The 15,434-nt window shown below is 45.0% G+C and overlaps 1 protein-coding gene across 1 annotated transcript in view; it reads left to right on the top strand.

Annotated features, from left to right (window-relative positions):
- The window catches only part of LOC115469600 (sacsin-like), a 44,572-nt gene that overhangs the window by 25,564 nt on the left and 3,574 nt on the right, over positions 1–15,434 (top strand). The window contains exon 3 of the mRNA XM_030202395.1: positions 12,068–12,158. Coding sequence (XP_030058255.1) covers positions 12,068–12,158 — 91 coding nt within the window. The remainder of the gene's footprint in view (positions 1–12,067; positions 12,159–15,434) is intronic.

Here is a 15,434-nt window from a genome sequence, read left to right as displayed (position 1 = left end):
GGAGAAAAAAAAGACCAAACGCAAAAAACTCACGTGTACATGAGAAAAACGAGTGATCTAAAAAACTCACTCTTTCCTTCACAATTTATTCTAATAAACAAAGTGAGACAATAAAGCTACAAAACCAACCTACCAGGAATACACCCGGAAAAGCTACCCACGATTCAACGTGTGTTAACTTAGGATATTCCCGTGTTTACACTAATCCCAAACAGCCACAATCTTCCCCAGCCGCCTAGGGCCTATAATCTGCAGCCGTGCTGCTCTGCATACAAGAATGGATATTGCATTAAATAGAAAATATCATTCACTTATCCTTAATGCTTGGCTCCAGGCTCTAATGTCCTTTGAGAGTCAGACTGTTCCTACTCATCAATATATAATGTCCTTTGGAAGTCGGGCTGCTCCTAGTGTGATCGGAGAAATAATCCATTTGTATTAACATACATTCATGACACCATCCCGTGTCACCCTTCAACAAGTGCGCCTCGTTTCGCCCAATTATTGGCTGCCTCAGGATGGGCACTGCTAAAAGTCCACAACTGGACCTCAAAAAATAACAAAACCGTAGCAATCATGATCGCTGAATTGTGAAGGAAAGTGAGTTTTTTAGATCGCTCGTTTTTCTCACGTATACGTGAGTTTTTTTGCGTTTGGTCTTTTTCTCTCCTTTTTTCCTTTCACTGGGACCTATGATAATACTCTACTCCTTACTTTAATAGTGGTTTATGAAATACTTTTAGTATTCTCCCTATTAGGAGCTTTGAGGTTCCTTGTTGATTAATAGAGAATTAACGATTTCGTTGGTTGAATCCTTTAATAACAAAAAGAGACATCTACAAAATGTATGTTTCAAACTTATTTTGAAGTAGTTTTATTTATTTATGCCATATCCTGCATTAGTCCAAGTAGAAAGATTCAGTGTGGCTTACATAACAATTAGAAAAGCATGAACATGTTCAAAATATATTAACAGAAAGTAAAATACATCATATAATGTTAGACCAGTAAAACTTGAGTTAGGAACAGATGTAATTAAATACTTAGGGCCCTAGTACTAAGCTGCGCTGTAGGCGTGCTATTAGTAGAGACACCCATAGGAATATATGGGTGTCTCTAGCATTAGCGCTTGCTACGTTTTAGCGAGCGCTAAAAATGCTAGTGTGCTTTAGTAAAAGACCCTTGGTGATTTAAGCTAGATAATTGAAATATGGAGGAAAAAGGTAAAGGGCTAGGTTGAGGTGGGATGAGGTAAAAATTAATGCCATGAGATTATTTGAGAGGAGTGCTTATTTCCTTAAAGGCTAGACTGAAGAAGTGAATTTTCAATAGACTTTGGAATAACAAATAATAATTGGTGCATTTGATGGTTTTAGATGAGGAGTTCCAAATTTTAGTGCCTTGATATGAAAAGTTAGTAGTATGGATTGCTTTGTAGGTTACTTTCTTACAATTCAGGAAATGTAGGATTACATATTCTCTAGATGATTTAGAGGCATTACATGAAGGTAATTCAGTGAGGTTGTTCATGTATATTGGGGCAGAACCATACACAATTTTATGAATGAAGGTACATAGCTTGAATGATATTCTATATTGTATTGGCAGCCAATGTAAATCGTACAGAAGGGGGTTGCTTTGGTGAAGAGTGGTAGTCTGAATGAGACATGCAGCAGTGTTTTGAGCTGTTTGTAGTTTTTTGAGGAGATCCCCTTTTAAGTTCTGTGTAAATAGATTTGCAATAATCAAATATTGTTAGGACTAGAGATTGAACTAGGGTTTGGAAGTCTGATTTTGCGAAGAATGGTCTTAGTGTCCTCAATTTCCATAATGAACTGAAGACACTTGAGACCACTTGGTTATCTAGAGTGAGGAATTGGTCAATTATGACTCTTAACATTTTCATAGTTGAGTCCAGGGGATATGTGATGTTCTCAGTGGTAAATGATTTAAGATTTATAGCATGATGAGGATTAGTAACTATTAAGAATTTAGTTTTATCAGTGTTTTAATTTGAAACTGGATGCCCAAGATTCCATTAGAGATATACTTAATCTGGTGGTATGAGTAATTTTATTTCTTTCTTTAGTGAATGGAAGATAGATGGTAACATCGTCTGCATAAATGAATGTTGGGAGACCATTTTTCTCCAGTAAAGTGCCTAATGGAATCAACATGATGTTAAATAGGATGGGGGACAGTGGAGAGCCCTGGGGCACTCCACAGACAGGGGACCATGCTGATGAAATTGTACCTGATTGTTTCACTTGGTATGATCTAGACCTTAGGAAGCCTGAGAACCATTTTAACACAGCTTCACAGATTCCATAATGGTCAAGGATGTTTAGAAGGATATTATGATCAACAGTGTCAAAGGCACTGGACTATCAAATTGGAGTATTAATATTTTATTACCAAAGCTAAATTCTTGTCTAAATTTAGCTAGGAGGGTGGTGAGAACAATTTCAGTACCGCGAGAAGGTCTAAAACCAGATTGTGAGCTATGTAAAAGGGAGTGAAGTTAGAGAGAATCCATTGTTTGGTGTGTGACTAACTCTTCCATTACCTTTACCAATAATGGGATTGAAGCCACTGGTCTGTAGTTAGAGACTACACTTAGGCTGGTTTGGGAATTCTTTGGTATGGGAGTCAAAATAATGTTGCCATTTTGAGGGGGGAATAGACCCTGAGATAGCATTAAAGTGATGTTTGAGTGCAAATAGCTTATGAGTAAATTAGGGGCTGATTTGAGAAGGTAACTAGGGTAGTTATCAAGTAGGCATTGTGATTTAGGGTATTTGTGAAGAGTGTATTTGACTTGACCAGTTGTAAGTGGGTGAAAGGCCAACCAGATTCTTGTCTGATTGGGAGCATAGTGCTGAAGGACATGTAGATTAAGAAAATGATCTACTGATTTTAGGGAATTATTTAATTTTTGTCTGATTTTAGTTATTTTCTGCTTGAAATATGATGCCAATTGATCAGCTGTTGGAGTGGGTTTGTTTGTAGTAGTTGCAGGTTTGAGTATTCAATAGCTTATTTATTAGTGTGTAAAGTTTTCGTGGGTTAACTGTTTTTTTGCCTATAAGTTTTGAATAATATGTGGTTTTTGCTTTGATAATCATGCTCTTGTATGATTTTAGGAGTTTTTTCCAATTAGTCCATTGTTCATTGGATTTGTTTTTGATCCAAATTCTTTCTTGTCTTCTAAATTTACATTTCATTTGTAGGAGGTCTTTGTTAAACCATGGAGATAACTTCTTTTTTGTTTGTAATTGGTGCAAGTTCGTCTAGAACAGTTTTGTTCTATTGTTGGATGAAATTAGTAGATGGATTAGAGGAAAGTAAGTTACCAAGTTGTTCATTTGACCAAAATTTTGAGGGGTCAATTTTACCTCTGGTTTTGAAGGTATGTGATGTGCTAGTAGGCTTAGATGAATGGGTGGATTCTTTCCAGTTTAGCTTGAAAGAATGGCTGCTATGATCTGACCAAGGTATCTGGATTGTGGTTCAGATATGTGAAAGTTAATTGGGTCTGTAAATTTGGTTGTTAATAAATCTAGTTTATTTATTTATTTATTGCATTTGCATCCCACATTTTCCCACCTTTTTGCAGGCTCAATGTGGCTTACAATACATCATGAGTAGTGGAAATATATTAAAAAGACATTTAGTGGTACAGAAGGATCTTGTACAACATGATAATGATAAAACATAATAATAGGATGTCCTTTGATGTGGGAGGATATTCTATTGAAGAGTGAGAATTGCCAGATATTAAGGAAATCAAGGAATTGTTTATGTAGATTAGTAGCATTTTCAAGATGTAAGATTATAGTGCCAACCATCATGATATTGTCATTATTGACACATATGTTGGATATAAATTTATTAAGTTCAGCCTTGGCCAAGTTCCAGCTATTTGGAGGCTGATAAAGTAATAGGAGGCAGATAGATTTGGATAGGGATTCGTCTTTTATAGAGCAGGCTAGGTTAGGGGATTGCAATTCAGTAATAGTTTTTACCTGGAGAAATGATTTATAAATAATAGTTAAGCCACATCCTCTCTCTTTGGCTCTGGGGAAATAAAGAATGAAGTATCCAAGTGGACATATGTCTAGGATTACTGGATTATCTTTAGCATATAGCCAAGTTACAGAGATTAAGGGCTAGACTGAATTGATCTTCGGTTACCCAATATTTAATGATTTCAGTTTTGTTGATAATCGGGCAAGCATTGGTATAACCTATGGGTAGGGGCAGGTAGGAATGCTCATCAGTAATTGACAATGGGACTTTAGTGATTATGCGTTTGTGGTATGAGGTTTTTGAAAGTTTTTTGTTATCTTAGTGGGAAGTGTGATGTTTGGAGTATTATGAACCCCAGTTATTGAGATTCTAAAGTAAAAGGATTATTTTAGTATCTGGTAGGTAACCCATATGGATAGTACCTAGGGGTGTATATCATAGGGATATTATTGATGAATTCAAAAGCATCACCTTGCATTTGCCACGTTATATTTCATCTGCCAAAAACAACAGACTTTACCATCTATGCAACCTATTCTTCATAAGGTAAATTTTTTGTTTCAAATGTCTAAACTTGCAACCATGAGACGGGGTCGCATAATGTTATTTAATAAGCTATGACAACCATATGAACAGTGGAAATCTCAACCATCAGCACCACCTTGATTCCGGGGAATGGGGAGGAAGGTTAAGTAGTGGATGCGTTGTACTAGCTCTCTGTTTGGAAAAATTGGCTGTATTAAAAGTTTGTATGAGACAACGTTATCTTTAATAAAATCTTTGCAAAAATAAAAAATTTCATATGCCATTTGGATTCCTAGCCTTTCAATTTCCTAAGGTCTTCCTGCAGTTTTTCACAGTCCGCATGTGCTTTAACAAGTTGTCATCTGCAAATTTATTCACCTCACTTGTCATTCCGATTTCCGGATCATTTATAAATATGTTAAATAGCACTGGTCCCAGTACAGATCCCTACGGCACTCCAATATTCACCCTCCACCATTGAGAGAAATGGCCATTTAACCCTATCCTCTGTTTTCTGTCTAATAGCCAATTCCTATTCCACAGAAGGACATTGCCTCCTATCCCATGACTCTTTAATTTTCTCAGGAGTTTCTCATGAGGAACTTTGTCAAAAGCTTTCTGAAAATCTAGATACACTACATCAACCGGCTCACCTTTATTCACATGTTTATTCACGCCTTCAAATAAATGAAGCAAATTGGTGAGGCAAGACTTCTTTTGACTGAATCCATGCTGACTCTGCCCCATTAAACCATTTTTATGGATGTGTTCTGTAATTTTTATTCTTTATAATAGTTTCAGTTATTTTACCCGGCACTGACGTCAGGCTTACCTGTCTATTTTCCTGGATCACCCCTGGAAACCTTTTTAAAAATTGGCGTTACATTGGCCACCCTCCACTCCTCAGCTACATCTCCAATTTGACTTTGTGCCTTTTTAGTAAGTTTGAGCTACACAGTGCCTGTAAGCTTATGGAATAATTTGACAAACCCGAGCAAAGAATTGTGGTTACTCTTACTCCATTTGCATATGTGGAAAATAGGGGTCAGCAAACTAGGTGGTATATGCAGCTCCAAAATTATGGAATTCCTTACCACTAGATTTGTAACAAGTTCAGTCCATGCTCTCCTTTAGAAAGCAATTGAAAGCTTTATTTTTCCAAAAAGCTTTTGGATATTCTTATACCCCATTTTAGGGTAGAAGCTTATTGTGAACTGTTTTATGATGCTACTTGTATATTACAATGTGAATTTAATTTTTATTATGAATGGGTTTTTGTAAGCCAACTAGAATCATAGATTAAAAAAAAACTTGATACGTATCTGTTCAAACCCAATGTAATTGCATTGTCCCTTTTTATGAACTGTGTATGGACTTCTAGCTCTTGAAAGCTATATCAACACAATTTAATCTAATAAAATGGTATCACCTATATGTTTGTTGAGCTTTATTTCTTATCAACAAACCAGGAAAATTTTCAAATTAATTGCAGATCTAAGGAAATCCAAATAGTCTATTCCATATCATCATGCTGATCAATCCATAGACTGGTGAGTTGTGTCCATCTACCAGCAGGTGGAGATAGAGAGCAATCCTTTTGCCTCCCTATATGTGGTCATGTGCTGCCGGAAACTCCTCAGTATGTTCTCTATCTCAGCAGGTGGTGGTCACACACAGCAGCAGCTCTGGCTAGGTCTCCAAGCCTAATTTTTAGGTTTTGTTGAGTACCTGGGGTTGAGGGCTGTTCTTGAGCAAGTGCAAACCTGGTGGCGCCAGGTCCCTCCTTTTCTCCCCCCTCCCGCTGGCTCCGTTTAAAAAAAAAAAAAAATTTTGGACGTCCTTAAGGGCGTTTATTTCAACGTTTATTTAAACGTTTATTGCAGCTACTCACTGGGACACCAGTTCGTTACAGCTCGGAGCGAGAAGCAGGTAATTTCTACCTTTTTATAGCGGGCAGGGGGTTCCCCGATCGATCTCCATGTGGCCTATGGCGTCGGAGGGCGAGGGCGCGAAGAATCGCTCCCCGGACCGCGTGTGCGCTTCTAGCGGGGATGCGGGGGTCTTAAAGTCTGATTCGCCCTTGTTGGGTGTCAGTTTGGAGGCCGGTCAGTGTCCCGGGTCTTCCTCCGGTGCGGCAGTTTTTCCCGCCATAAACGCCCATCCCCCGCTGCTCGCCTCCGCCATCTTGGCCGGCCACTCTGCTCGGACGGCTTCTTCTTGGGCCGCCCTTGAGCTGGGAGATGTTAATGCCATGGCCGCCCTTGATTTGGGCGACGGCAAAAAAGCGGCTAAAGTTAAGCGCCGTTCTTCCCGTGCGGCTCCTTCGCGGAGTGTCGCGCCAGACGCCATCTTGGATGCGCAGCATGTTTCTCCCCTGCTCTTGCGAGCGCCGGTTGAGGGTGCGTCTAGGGCTGTGGCCCAGGCTGCTGAAGTGCACAATCTGGGGGGTTTCTCCCCCGTTTATTTTGCTGCTGCATCAGGCCTTCCTTATGCAAAACGCTGCCCCTTCTCCCTTGTCCGATAAAAGGGTTGAGGCCCCCGGAAGTAAACGCCCTCGGGTGGATTCCCAGGCCTTAGAGGACGCTGTCTCCTCTGATGTAGATGAGGGCAGCGTATCTGAGTTCTCCCAACGGTCCTTTGGGGATTCCTTGGAGGAGACGGATTCCCGCTCGGATGGAGCTGATGACCCCTCTGCAGCGCGGATCTTTCGCTCAGAGGATTTGCCCAACCTGTTAGTGCAGGCCATGAGCATTTTGAAGATTTCCTCTCCAGAGGACGTCTCTCCCTCAGCCCCTGTTGGCTCCGCCATTATGCTGGGGACGAAGCGCCCGCCTAGAACCTTCCACGTGCATGATGCCATGCACACCTTAATTTCGGCTCAGTGGGATGTCCCGGAAGCGAGCCTCAAAGTGGCTAGGGCTATGTCCCGCCTCTATCCTTTGCCTGAAAGTGAACGGGAGGCCTTTCTTTGGTCTACCGTGGATTCTTTAATCACTGCGGTGACTAAGAAAACGGCGTTGCCGGTGGAAGGTGGCACGGCCCTAAAGGACGCCCAAGACAGAAGATTGGAGGTGGCCTTAAGGTCGTCCTTCGAGGCGGCTGCCTTAAGTTTGCAGGCCTCAGTTTGCGGCTCCTATGTGGCCAGGGCGTGCCTGACGATTGTGCAGCGGGCTTCCCCCTCGGATCCTTCCTTGAGGGCTGATTGGCCGGCCCTGGAATCGGGCTTGGCTTATTTGGCAGACTTACTGTATGATGTCTTGAGAGCCTCGGCTAAAGGTATGGCTCAGACAGTCTCTGCGTGGCGGTGGCTTTGGCTGAAACATTGGTCTGCTGACCACGCCTCTAAGTCCCGCCTGGCTAAGTTGCCTTTTAAAGGCAAGCTGCTCTTTGGGGTCGAGCTGGACAAAATTGTGACCGATCTCGGCACGTCTAAGGGCAAGAGGTTACCAGAGGTCAGGGCTCGGGCCAGTGCTCGCCCCGGTATCTCCAGAGGACGGTTTCAGGAAGCCCGTCGGTACCGCCCGGGCAAGTCGGGCTCCTCTGCCCCCTCTTCCTTCAAGAGGAACTTCTCCCCCAAGCAGCATTCCTTTCGCAGAGACCGCCGTCCCGGAGGTGCGCCCTCCGGTCCTCCCCCAGGGTCTCGTACCCAATGACGGGGTCCTGGTCCATGGCCCAGTGCAGATTGGAGGACGCCTGTCCTCGTTTCTGGGCGAGTGGACCAGGGTAACTTCAGACGCTTGGGTGCTGGAAGTCATCAGAGACGGCTACAAGCTAGAGTTCTGCCGACCCTTAAGAGACGGGTTTGTACTCTCTCCCTGCAAGTCTCCGGTCAAAGCTGTGGCAGTGCAGCAGACCTTGGACAATCTGATCCGCCTGGGTGCGGTCGTTCCGGTGCCAGAAAATCAGCTTGGCAAGGGACGTTACTCCATTTACTTTGTGGTACCAAAGAAAGGAGGTTCTGTACGGCCTATCCTCGACCTCAAAGGGGTCAATCGGGCCTTGAAAGTTCGGCACTTTCGCATGGAGACTCTCCGCTCTGTTATAGCGGCAGTGCAGGCATGGGAGTTCCTGGCATCCTTGGACATCAAGGAAGCGTACTTGCATATTCCCATCTGGCCTCCTCATCAACGCTTTCTGCGTTTTGCAGTCCTGGGCCGACACTTCCAGTTCAGAGCCCTCCCGTTCGGGTTGGCTACTGCTCCGCGGACCTTCTCCAAAGTAATGGTGGTCATCGCGGCCTTCCTGCAAAAGGAAGGAGTACAAGTCCATCCTTATCTGGACGACTGGTTGATCCGAGCCCCCTCTTATGCAGAGTGCGGCAAAGCTGTGGACCGGGTGATTGCTCTTTTGAGCTCCCTGGGGTGGATCATCAACTGGGAGAAAAGCCAGCTGCGCCCGACTCAGTCCTTGGAGTATCTGGGAGTTCGATTCGACACCCAAGTGGGCAGAGTGTTCCTGCCGGACAATCGGATTGTCAAACTTCAGGCTCAGGTGGACCGGTTCCTAGTAGCCTCGCCGCTTCGGGCTTGGGACTATGTGCAGCTGTTGGGCTCTATGACGGCCACGATGGAAGTAGTGCCCTGGGCCAGGGCTCATATGAGACCACTACAACACTCTCTGCTGCAGCGCTGGACTCCGGTGTCGGAGGATTATGCTGTGCGCCTTCCCTTGGACCCAGCAGTGCGCAAGGCGCTGAGCTGGTGGCTGAAGACAGACAAGTTGTCTGCAGGGATGCCTCTTGTGACCCCGGAGTGGATTGTCGTCACGACGGACGCCTCTTTGACGGGCTGGGGAGCCCGCTGTTTGGGAAGGACAGCGCAGGGGCTCTGGTCTCCTGCAGAGGCAAAGTGGTCTATCAACCTCCTGGAACTCAGAGCCATTCGGTTGGCGCTTTTGGAGTTCCTCCCGGCACTGGCGTTGAAGCCAGTACGGGTCCTGTCGGACAATGCCACGGCTGTGGCCTATGTCAACCGCCAGGGAGGTACCAAGAGCGCCCCTCTAGCCAAGGAAGCCATGAATCTATGCCAGTGGGCGGAAGCGAACCTGGAACAGCTGTCAGCGGCCCACATTACCGGAGTCATGAATGTCAAGGCAGACGTTCTCAGTTGCCATACCTTGGATCCCGGAGAGTGGCAGTTATCGGCTCAGGCGTTCTTGGACATCACGAAGCGCTGGGGCCAGCCGAGCCTGGATCTGATGGCGTCATCGGCCAATTGCCAAGTGCCGCGCTTTTTCAGCAGAGGACGGGACCCTCGATCTCTGGGAGTAGATGCTCTTCTCCAACAGTGGCCGACACAGGAGCTTCTCTATGTGTTCCCGTCCTGGCCCATGTTGGGCAGGGTACTAGACCGGGTGGCAAAGCATCCGGGCCGGATAATCCTGGTGGGTCCGGACTGGCCCAGACGTCCCTGGTATGCGGACTTGATCAGGCTCTCAGTGGACGACCCTCTGCGGCTGCCAGTGGAGCAGGGCCTGTTGCATCAGGGTCCCGTGGTGATGGAGGATCCCTCCCCCTTTGGTCTTACGGCCTGGCTATTGAGCGGCAGCGTCTGAGGAAGAAGGGCTTCTCAGACAAGGTCATCACCACTATGCTGAGAGCGAGGAAGTGCTCTACTTCTACTGCTTACGCCAGGGTTTGGCGTACCTTTGCAGCGTGGTGTGAAGCAGGCTCACTTTCTCCCTTCACTGCTCCAATTTCTTCAGTGCTGGCGTTCCTGCAAGAAGGTCTGGAGAAAGGCCTGTCACTCAGTTCCCTTAAAGTCCAGGTAGCGGCTCTGGCTTGCTTCAGGGGCCGCCTGAAGGGTGTTTCCCTGGCTTCGCAGCCAGATGTGGTACGTTTTCTCAAGGGAGTTAATCACCTGCGCCCTCCTCTGCACTCAGTGGTGCCTGCGTGGAATCTCAACCTGGTGCTAAGACCCTTGCAGAAGCCGGCTTTTGAACCCTTGTCGAGGGCATCTCTGCAAGACCTGACGTTGAAAGCAGTCTTTTTGGTGGCTATCACTTCAGCCAGAAGAGTTTCCGAGCTCCAGGCACTCTCATGTCGAGAGCCTTTTCTGCAGTTCACTGAGGCAGGAGTGACTATTCGCACAGTGCCTTCCTTCCTGCCCAAGATTATGTCTCGCTTCCATGTGAATCAGCAGCTCTGTCTCCCTTCTTTTCTTAGGGAGGACTACCCAGAGGAATACTCTGCTCTCACATATCTGGATGTGAGACGAGTCATCATCAGGTACTTGGAAGTGACCAATGATTTCCGGAAATCGGATCATCTGTTTGTCCTGTTTGCAGGTCCTCGTAAGGGTCTGCAGGCTGCTAAGCCTACAGTGGCAAGATGGGTCAAGGAAGCCATTGCAGCGGCTTATGTGGCCGCGGGGAAGGTGCCGCCTATTCAGCTGAAGGCTCACTCCACTAGAGCTCAGGCGGCCTCGATGGCAGAGGCCGGGTCCGTCTCCTTGGAAGAGATATGCAAGGCGGCAACTTGGGCATCGGCCCATACCTTCTCCAGGCATTACCGCTTGACTGTAGCCGCTCGGGCGGAGGCCCGGTTTGGAGCTTCAGTGTTGCGGTCAGGGATTTCAATGTCCCGCCCTGGGTGAGTACTGCTTCGGTACATCCCACCAGTCTATGGATTGATCAGCATGATGATATGGAAGATAAAATTATGTATCATACCTGATAATTTTCTTTCCATTAATCATAGCTGATCAATCCATAGCCGGATAGCCCCTCCCAGATATCTGTACTGTTTATATTCTGGTTGCATTTCAGGTTCAAGTTTAGTCTTCAGTTCCTGTTCAGGAGGACTTCGTGTTCAAGTTTTTTCAATTGGATTCTTCAAGAGTTGAGACGAGTTTGTGTTACAGTGAGCTGTTGCATTCCTCTCCCCTCCGTTTTACGGGGCTGGATTGAGACATAAATTCTGCCGGCGCTCCCTCCCGCTTCGTGCGGCTGTAGGGCAGCTTTGTACCCCTCCCGCTTCGGCGGTGTTAGGGTCAGTCAGCTCCTCCCGCGGTTGCGGTTGCAGGATAAGCCAGATCCCCCCGCATCAGCGGGGTGGTGTCCCTCCCCCGCTCCGCGGGGATGAGCTGGACGGATTCCCCTCCCCCACTTGTGTGGGGCTGAGCTGGGTTAATTCCCCTCCCCCGTTTCGGCGGTGGTGAGCTGGGCAGAGTGTCCCTTTGTGGGTGTAATTCTCTAAGTGCTGAGTCCTGCGAATGGAGCTTGGATATCGACATACTGAGGAGTTTCCGGCAGCACATGACCACATATAGGGAGGCAAAAGGATTGCTCTCTATCTCCACCTGCTGGTAGATGGACACAACCCACCAGTCTATGGATTGATCAGCTATGATTAATGGAAAGAAAATTATCAGGTATGATACATAATTTTACCTTGTACTGGAACCAGCCCAAAATTCATCTGTTGGGAGTTTTACTTCAAATTGTATGCACATCTGTACTTAGCAAAGCAAGTGTAAACCACATTTTAATGTTATTTTCACTTTTTGTCTTTCAGCTGTGTGATTGGACCAAAATTGGAGATCTTGTACATTCCCCAAATCATGGTGTTTTCCTAAATCTACAATCAAATGGACTAAAAGGAGGAGGTATAGTGTGTTAAATATTCATTTTCATTATGAAATATTCATATTTGATTCTGTTGCATTATGTTGAATACATTTCTTCGTGCTGAGCTCATCAAAAAGGTAAAATAACCTAAAAGCACTGCAGTTTGAGTTAATCTGCTTATATATGGCAGTAAAATACAATGAGTTTAGGTCATACCAGAAATATACTGCAGACAGGTTGCACTTGCACAGATGACCCCAACTAGTGCTAACAAGAAATTACAAATAGCTGGAACAAATGCAAGCTAAATCACTCATAATCTGAACTATGATGATCTCTGTCCATTTTTCAACTACAAAAAGTATTTCTTGTAATCTAGAAAAGCTGCCGTAGAAAAATACCATATGACAGTGGTCCCCAAATCTGATCCTGGAGGCACCCCAGCCAGTCAGGCTTTCAGGATATCAACAATGAATATTCATGATAGAGATTTGCATGCACTGCCTCCACTGCATGCAAATTTCTTTCATGAATATTCATTGTGGATATCCCAAAAATATAACTGGCTGGTGTGCCTCCAGGATCAGATTTGGAACCACTGCCATATGACCTTTCCTGTGAGTGAAGGGATTCTTACCACTCTTATTTACATTAGATATTTTGCCTTTTCTTAGTATAATAGATGTACACTGTGCAGAAGAATAATGCAGGTATAATCAGGTATAAATGCATTGAGTACAGGAACAAACAAGAACTCTGGGTAGAATGGTTGTACTTAAAATTGAAGCGTACATTGTTGCAGAAGTGATGAAAGATACATTTAGCAATAAAAGAGGGAGGAGAACTTAAAATAGAGGTGAACTAGAGGCTGACAGAAACTGCTTTTTTCAGTTGAAACTGAATTTGTGACCGAAAATGAGTGTGTCTGCTCTTAATTTGGCATCCGCCCCCTTTCTTCCCTCTGAACAGGAGTACCTCTCCTCATGAAGCCCTCAAGTGCCTCCTCCATCCCCACCCGTAGGCCCCCTTCCGCAGGCCTACCTTACAAGCCATGGTAGGCTAGTGGTGTAGTTGGGGCAGGAGTGATCCCTAGTTGCTCCTGTCCCTGCTGGCTCTGCTCTCAAAATGGTTGCTGCGACACCTAGTGACAGTTTTGATTAACATAGAATACAATAGAGAAAGACGTTACTTATCTTGCATGCCAAATCTGTTCAGGTGAGTGGGTTTATCGTTTATTTATTTTACTATACCGCCACTTATTGCTTGGCAAATCAGAATGGTTTACATATTAATAGAATAAAATACACACAAATTAAAACTATTTAGAACTCCATTCAAAATAGTATAGAAGACAAACACAACTTTCACACTAAAAGATTAAATCAATCAACTTAAAAAAAAAAACCACACATCAAATAATGGCATCAACAATTTAAAACGACTAAAGACCTGTGTAGTCAGCCAGTCAAAAACTCAATTAGTGATGAAAATTGATTGGTAGTAGTGTGTTTTAAGCGCTACCTGAAAACGAGAGTATGATTCCTCCAGTCTAATAGGCTTAGGCAACGAATTCCATAATGCTGGGGATAAAAAGTAGAAAGCTGATGAGCGAGTGGATTCCCATCTTGACTTAGAAGGCAGGGGCAAGACCAGTCTATTATCAGTCAATGAACGGATGGTACGGATAGGTGTGTAAGGGCTGGTCAAGGCTGCAAGATAGGATGGAGTGGCAGTATGGAGTGCTTTATGGGTTAATGCCAGCAAATGGAGCCAGAGAGAAATAGCTTAGAGCTGACTTCACAGCCTTTGTAGGGGGTTAGTGCTGCCTTCAGCTCCTCAGTATTTCTCTGGCTTCAGCATATGGTGCAGGTGTGTGGCCTGGTGTAGCAACTATGAGTTTGCTGCTTCCGAGAAGGTTGTAGGGCCAGATTTTCTAGGGGACAGTGCAGGTAATGGTCCTTCGGGCTGAGAGCCAGAGAGCCCAGGGGTGCTAAACCCAAAGGTGCTGGGTCTTTTCCCTTGCCCTTCCTCTTATCCTTGTGGGGGTTGTGGCTTCTGTTCCTACTGTCTTCCTTCACAGTTCTTTGGAGGGGACTAGAGGTATGATTCTTGGGTGCCAGCCAATTAAAGTTTTTGGTAAGGAATTTTTTTAAAAAAGAAGCTTTCATTGCAGCCTCTTGCCAGCCTGTATTCTGGTCTGCTATAGTGCTTTATTGGACTGGAACTCGATCAGAGGGTCTGAAGTGATCACACTCCCTCTCTCCCTCCACTTGTTTCCAGGATTCCTGGGGAAAAGGTGACACATCTCAGGTAAGTTATGGCAGTTGAGTGTGTCTGCTGTTGGCCTGACCTGGGAGCAAGGAGGCGCCTGCTAGGTGGTGCAATCTGCTTTTCCTCTATTTGCTTCCAGTATGTTCTGGTAATAAAGGGTGATAATACTCTGCATATAAGTAAGGGCACAACTGTATCAGCCAGTGCATTTGTCCTGGCTTGGGAGCAGGCAAGCAAGCAAGCAAGCAGGTGCCAGGTGGGAAACACAATTTGTGGAGGTTTAGCACCTAGCTAAAAGCAAAGCTGGGGAGGTTCCCAAGACTGAGCTATGGCCCTTGTGGTGTGCATAGAGTAATTCCTTTTTTGATGGCATCAACAGCCTTTTATTGCTGCTTCATGCCAAAATGCATAAATAAAGCATATTTCCGTTTCCCTCTGATAGAGAAATGGGGACATTCATGAAGGCTCCGGATCTACCCTCGGGCATGACTGAACCTGCAGAGCTCCAGTTTTCTACAGAGTTAATATTTTAGCAAGTGACGTGCACATTAGAGTTCCTCTTTCCTCCCCACTCCCTCCCAGCAATAGTAGGAACAGCCTATAGACCCAGTTCTCTTCCTCTCTATACAAGTTAAGCTTCCCAGAGTGCCTTTAAGGTTAGATTAGGCTTGTGATGCATGAAAAATTTCTGCAACCTGAGACCTGCTTCGATGGTATCTTCAAGTTCCGCTTTGTATGCATAGAAGAACACAAACCTTTGCACACTTGAAAGTACATAGGAAACAGCGGTTGTTATTAGTTCATTTATTAGCTACACTACGTTTACTTTGATCTACATAAGTACATAAGTAATGCCACACTGGGAAAAGATCAAGGGTCCATCGAGCCCAGCATCCTGTCCACGACAGCGGCCAATCCAGACCAAGGGCACCTGGCGAGCTTCCCAAACGTACAAACATTCTATACATGTTATTCCTGGAATTGTGGATTTTTCCCAAGTCCATTTAGTAGTGGTTTATGGACTTGTTCTTTAGGAAACCGTC

This window comes from Microcaecilia unicolor, chromosome 4 (assembly GCF_901765095.1).
Source record: "Microcaecilia unicolor chromosome 4, aMicUni1.1, whole genome shotgun sequence".
NCBI lineage: Eukaryota > Metazoa > Chordata > Amphibia > Gymnophiona > Siphonopidae > Microcaecilia > Microcaecilia unicolor.
Note: the sequence above shows the minus strand (reverse complement) of the source record. Positions and strands in the feature narration are given on the sequence as shown.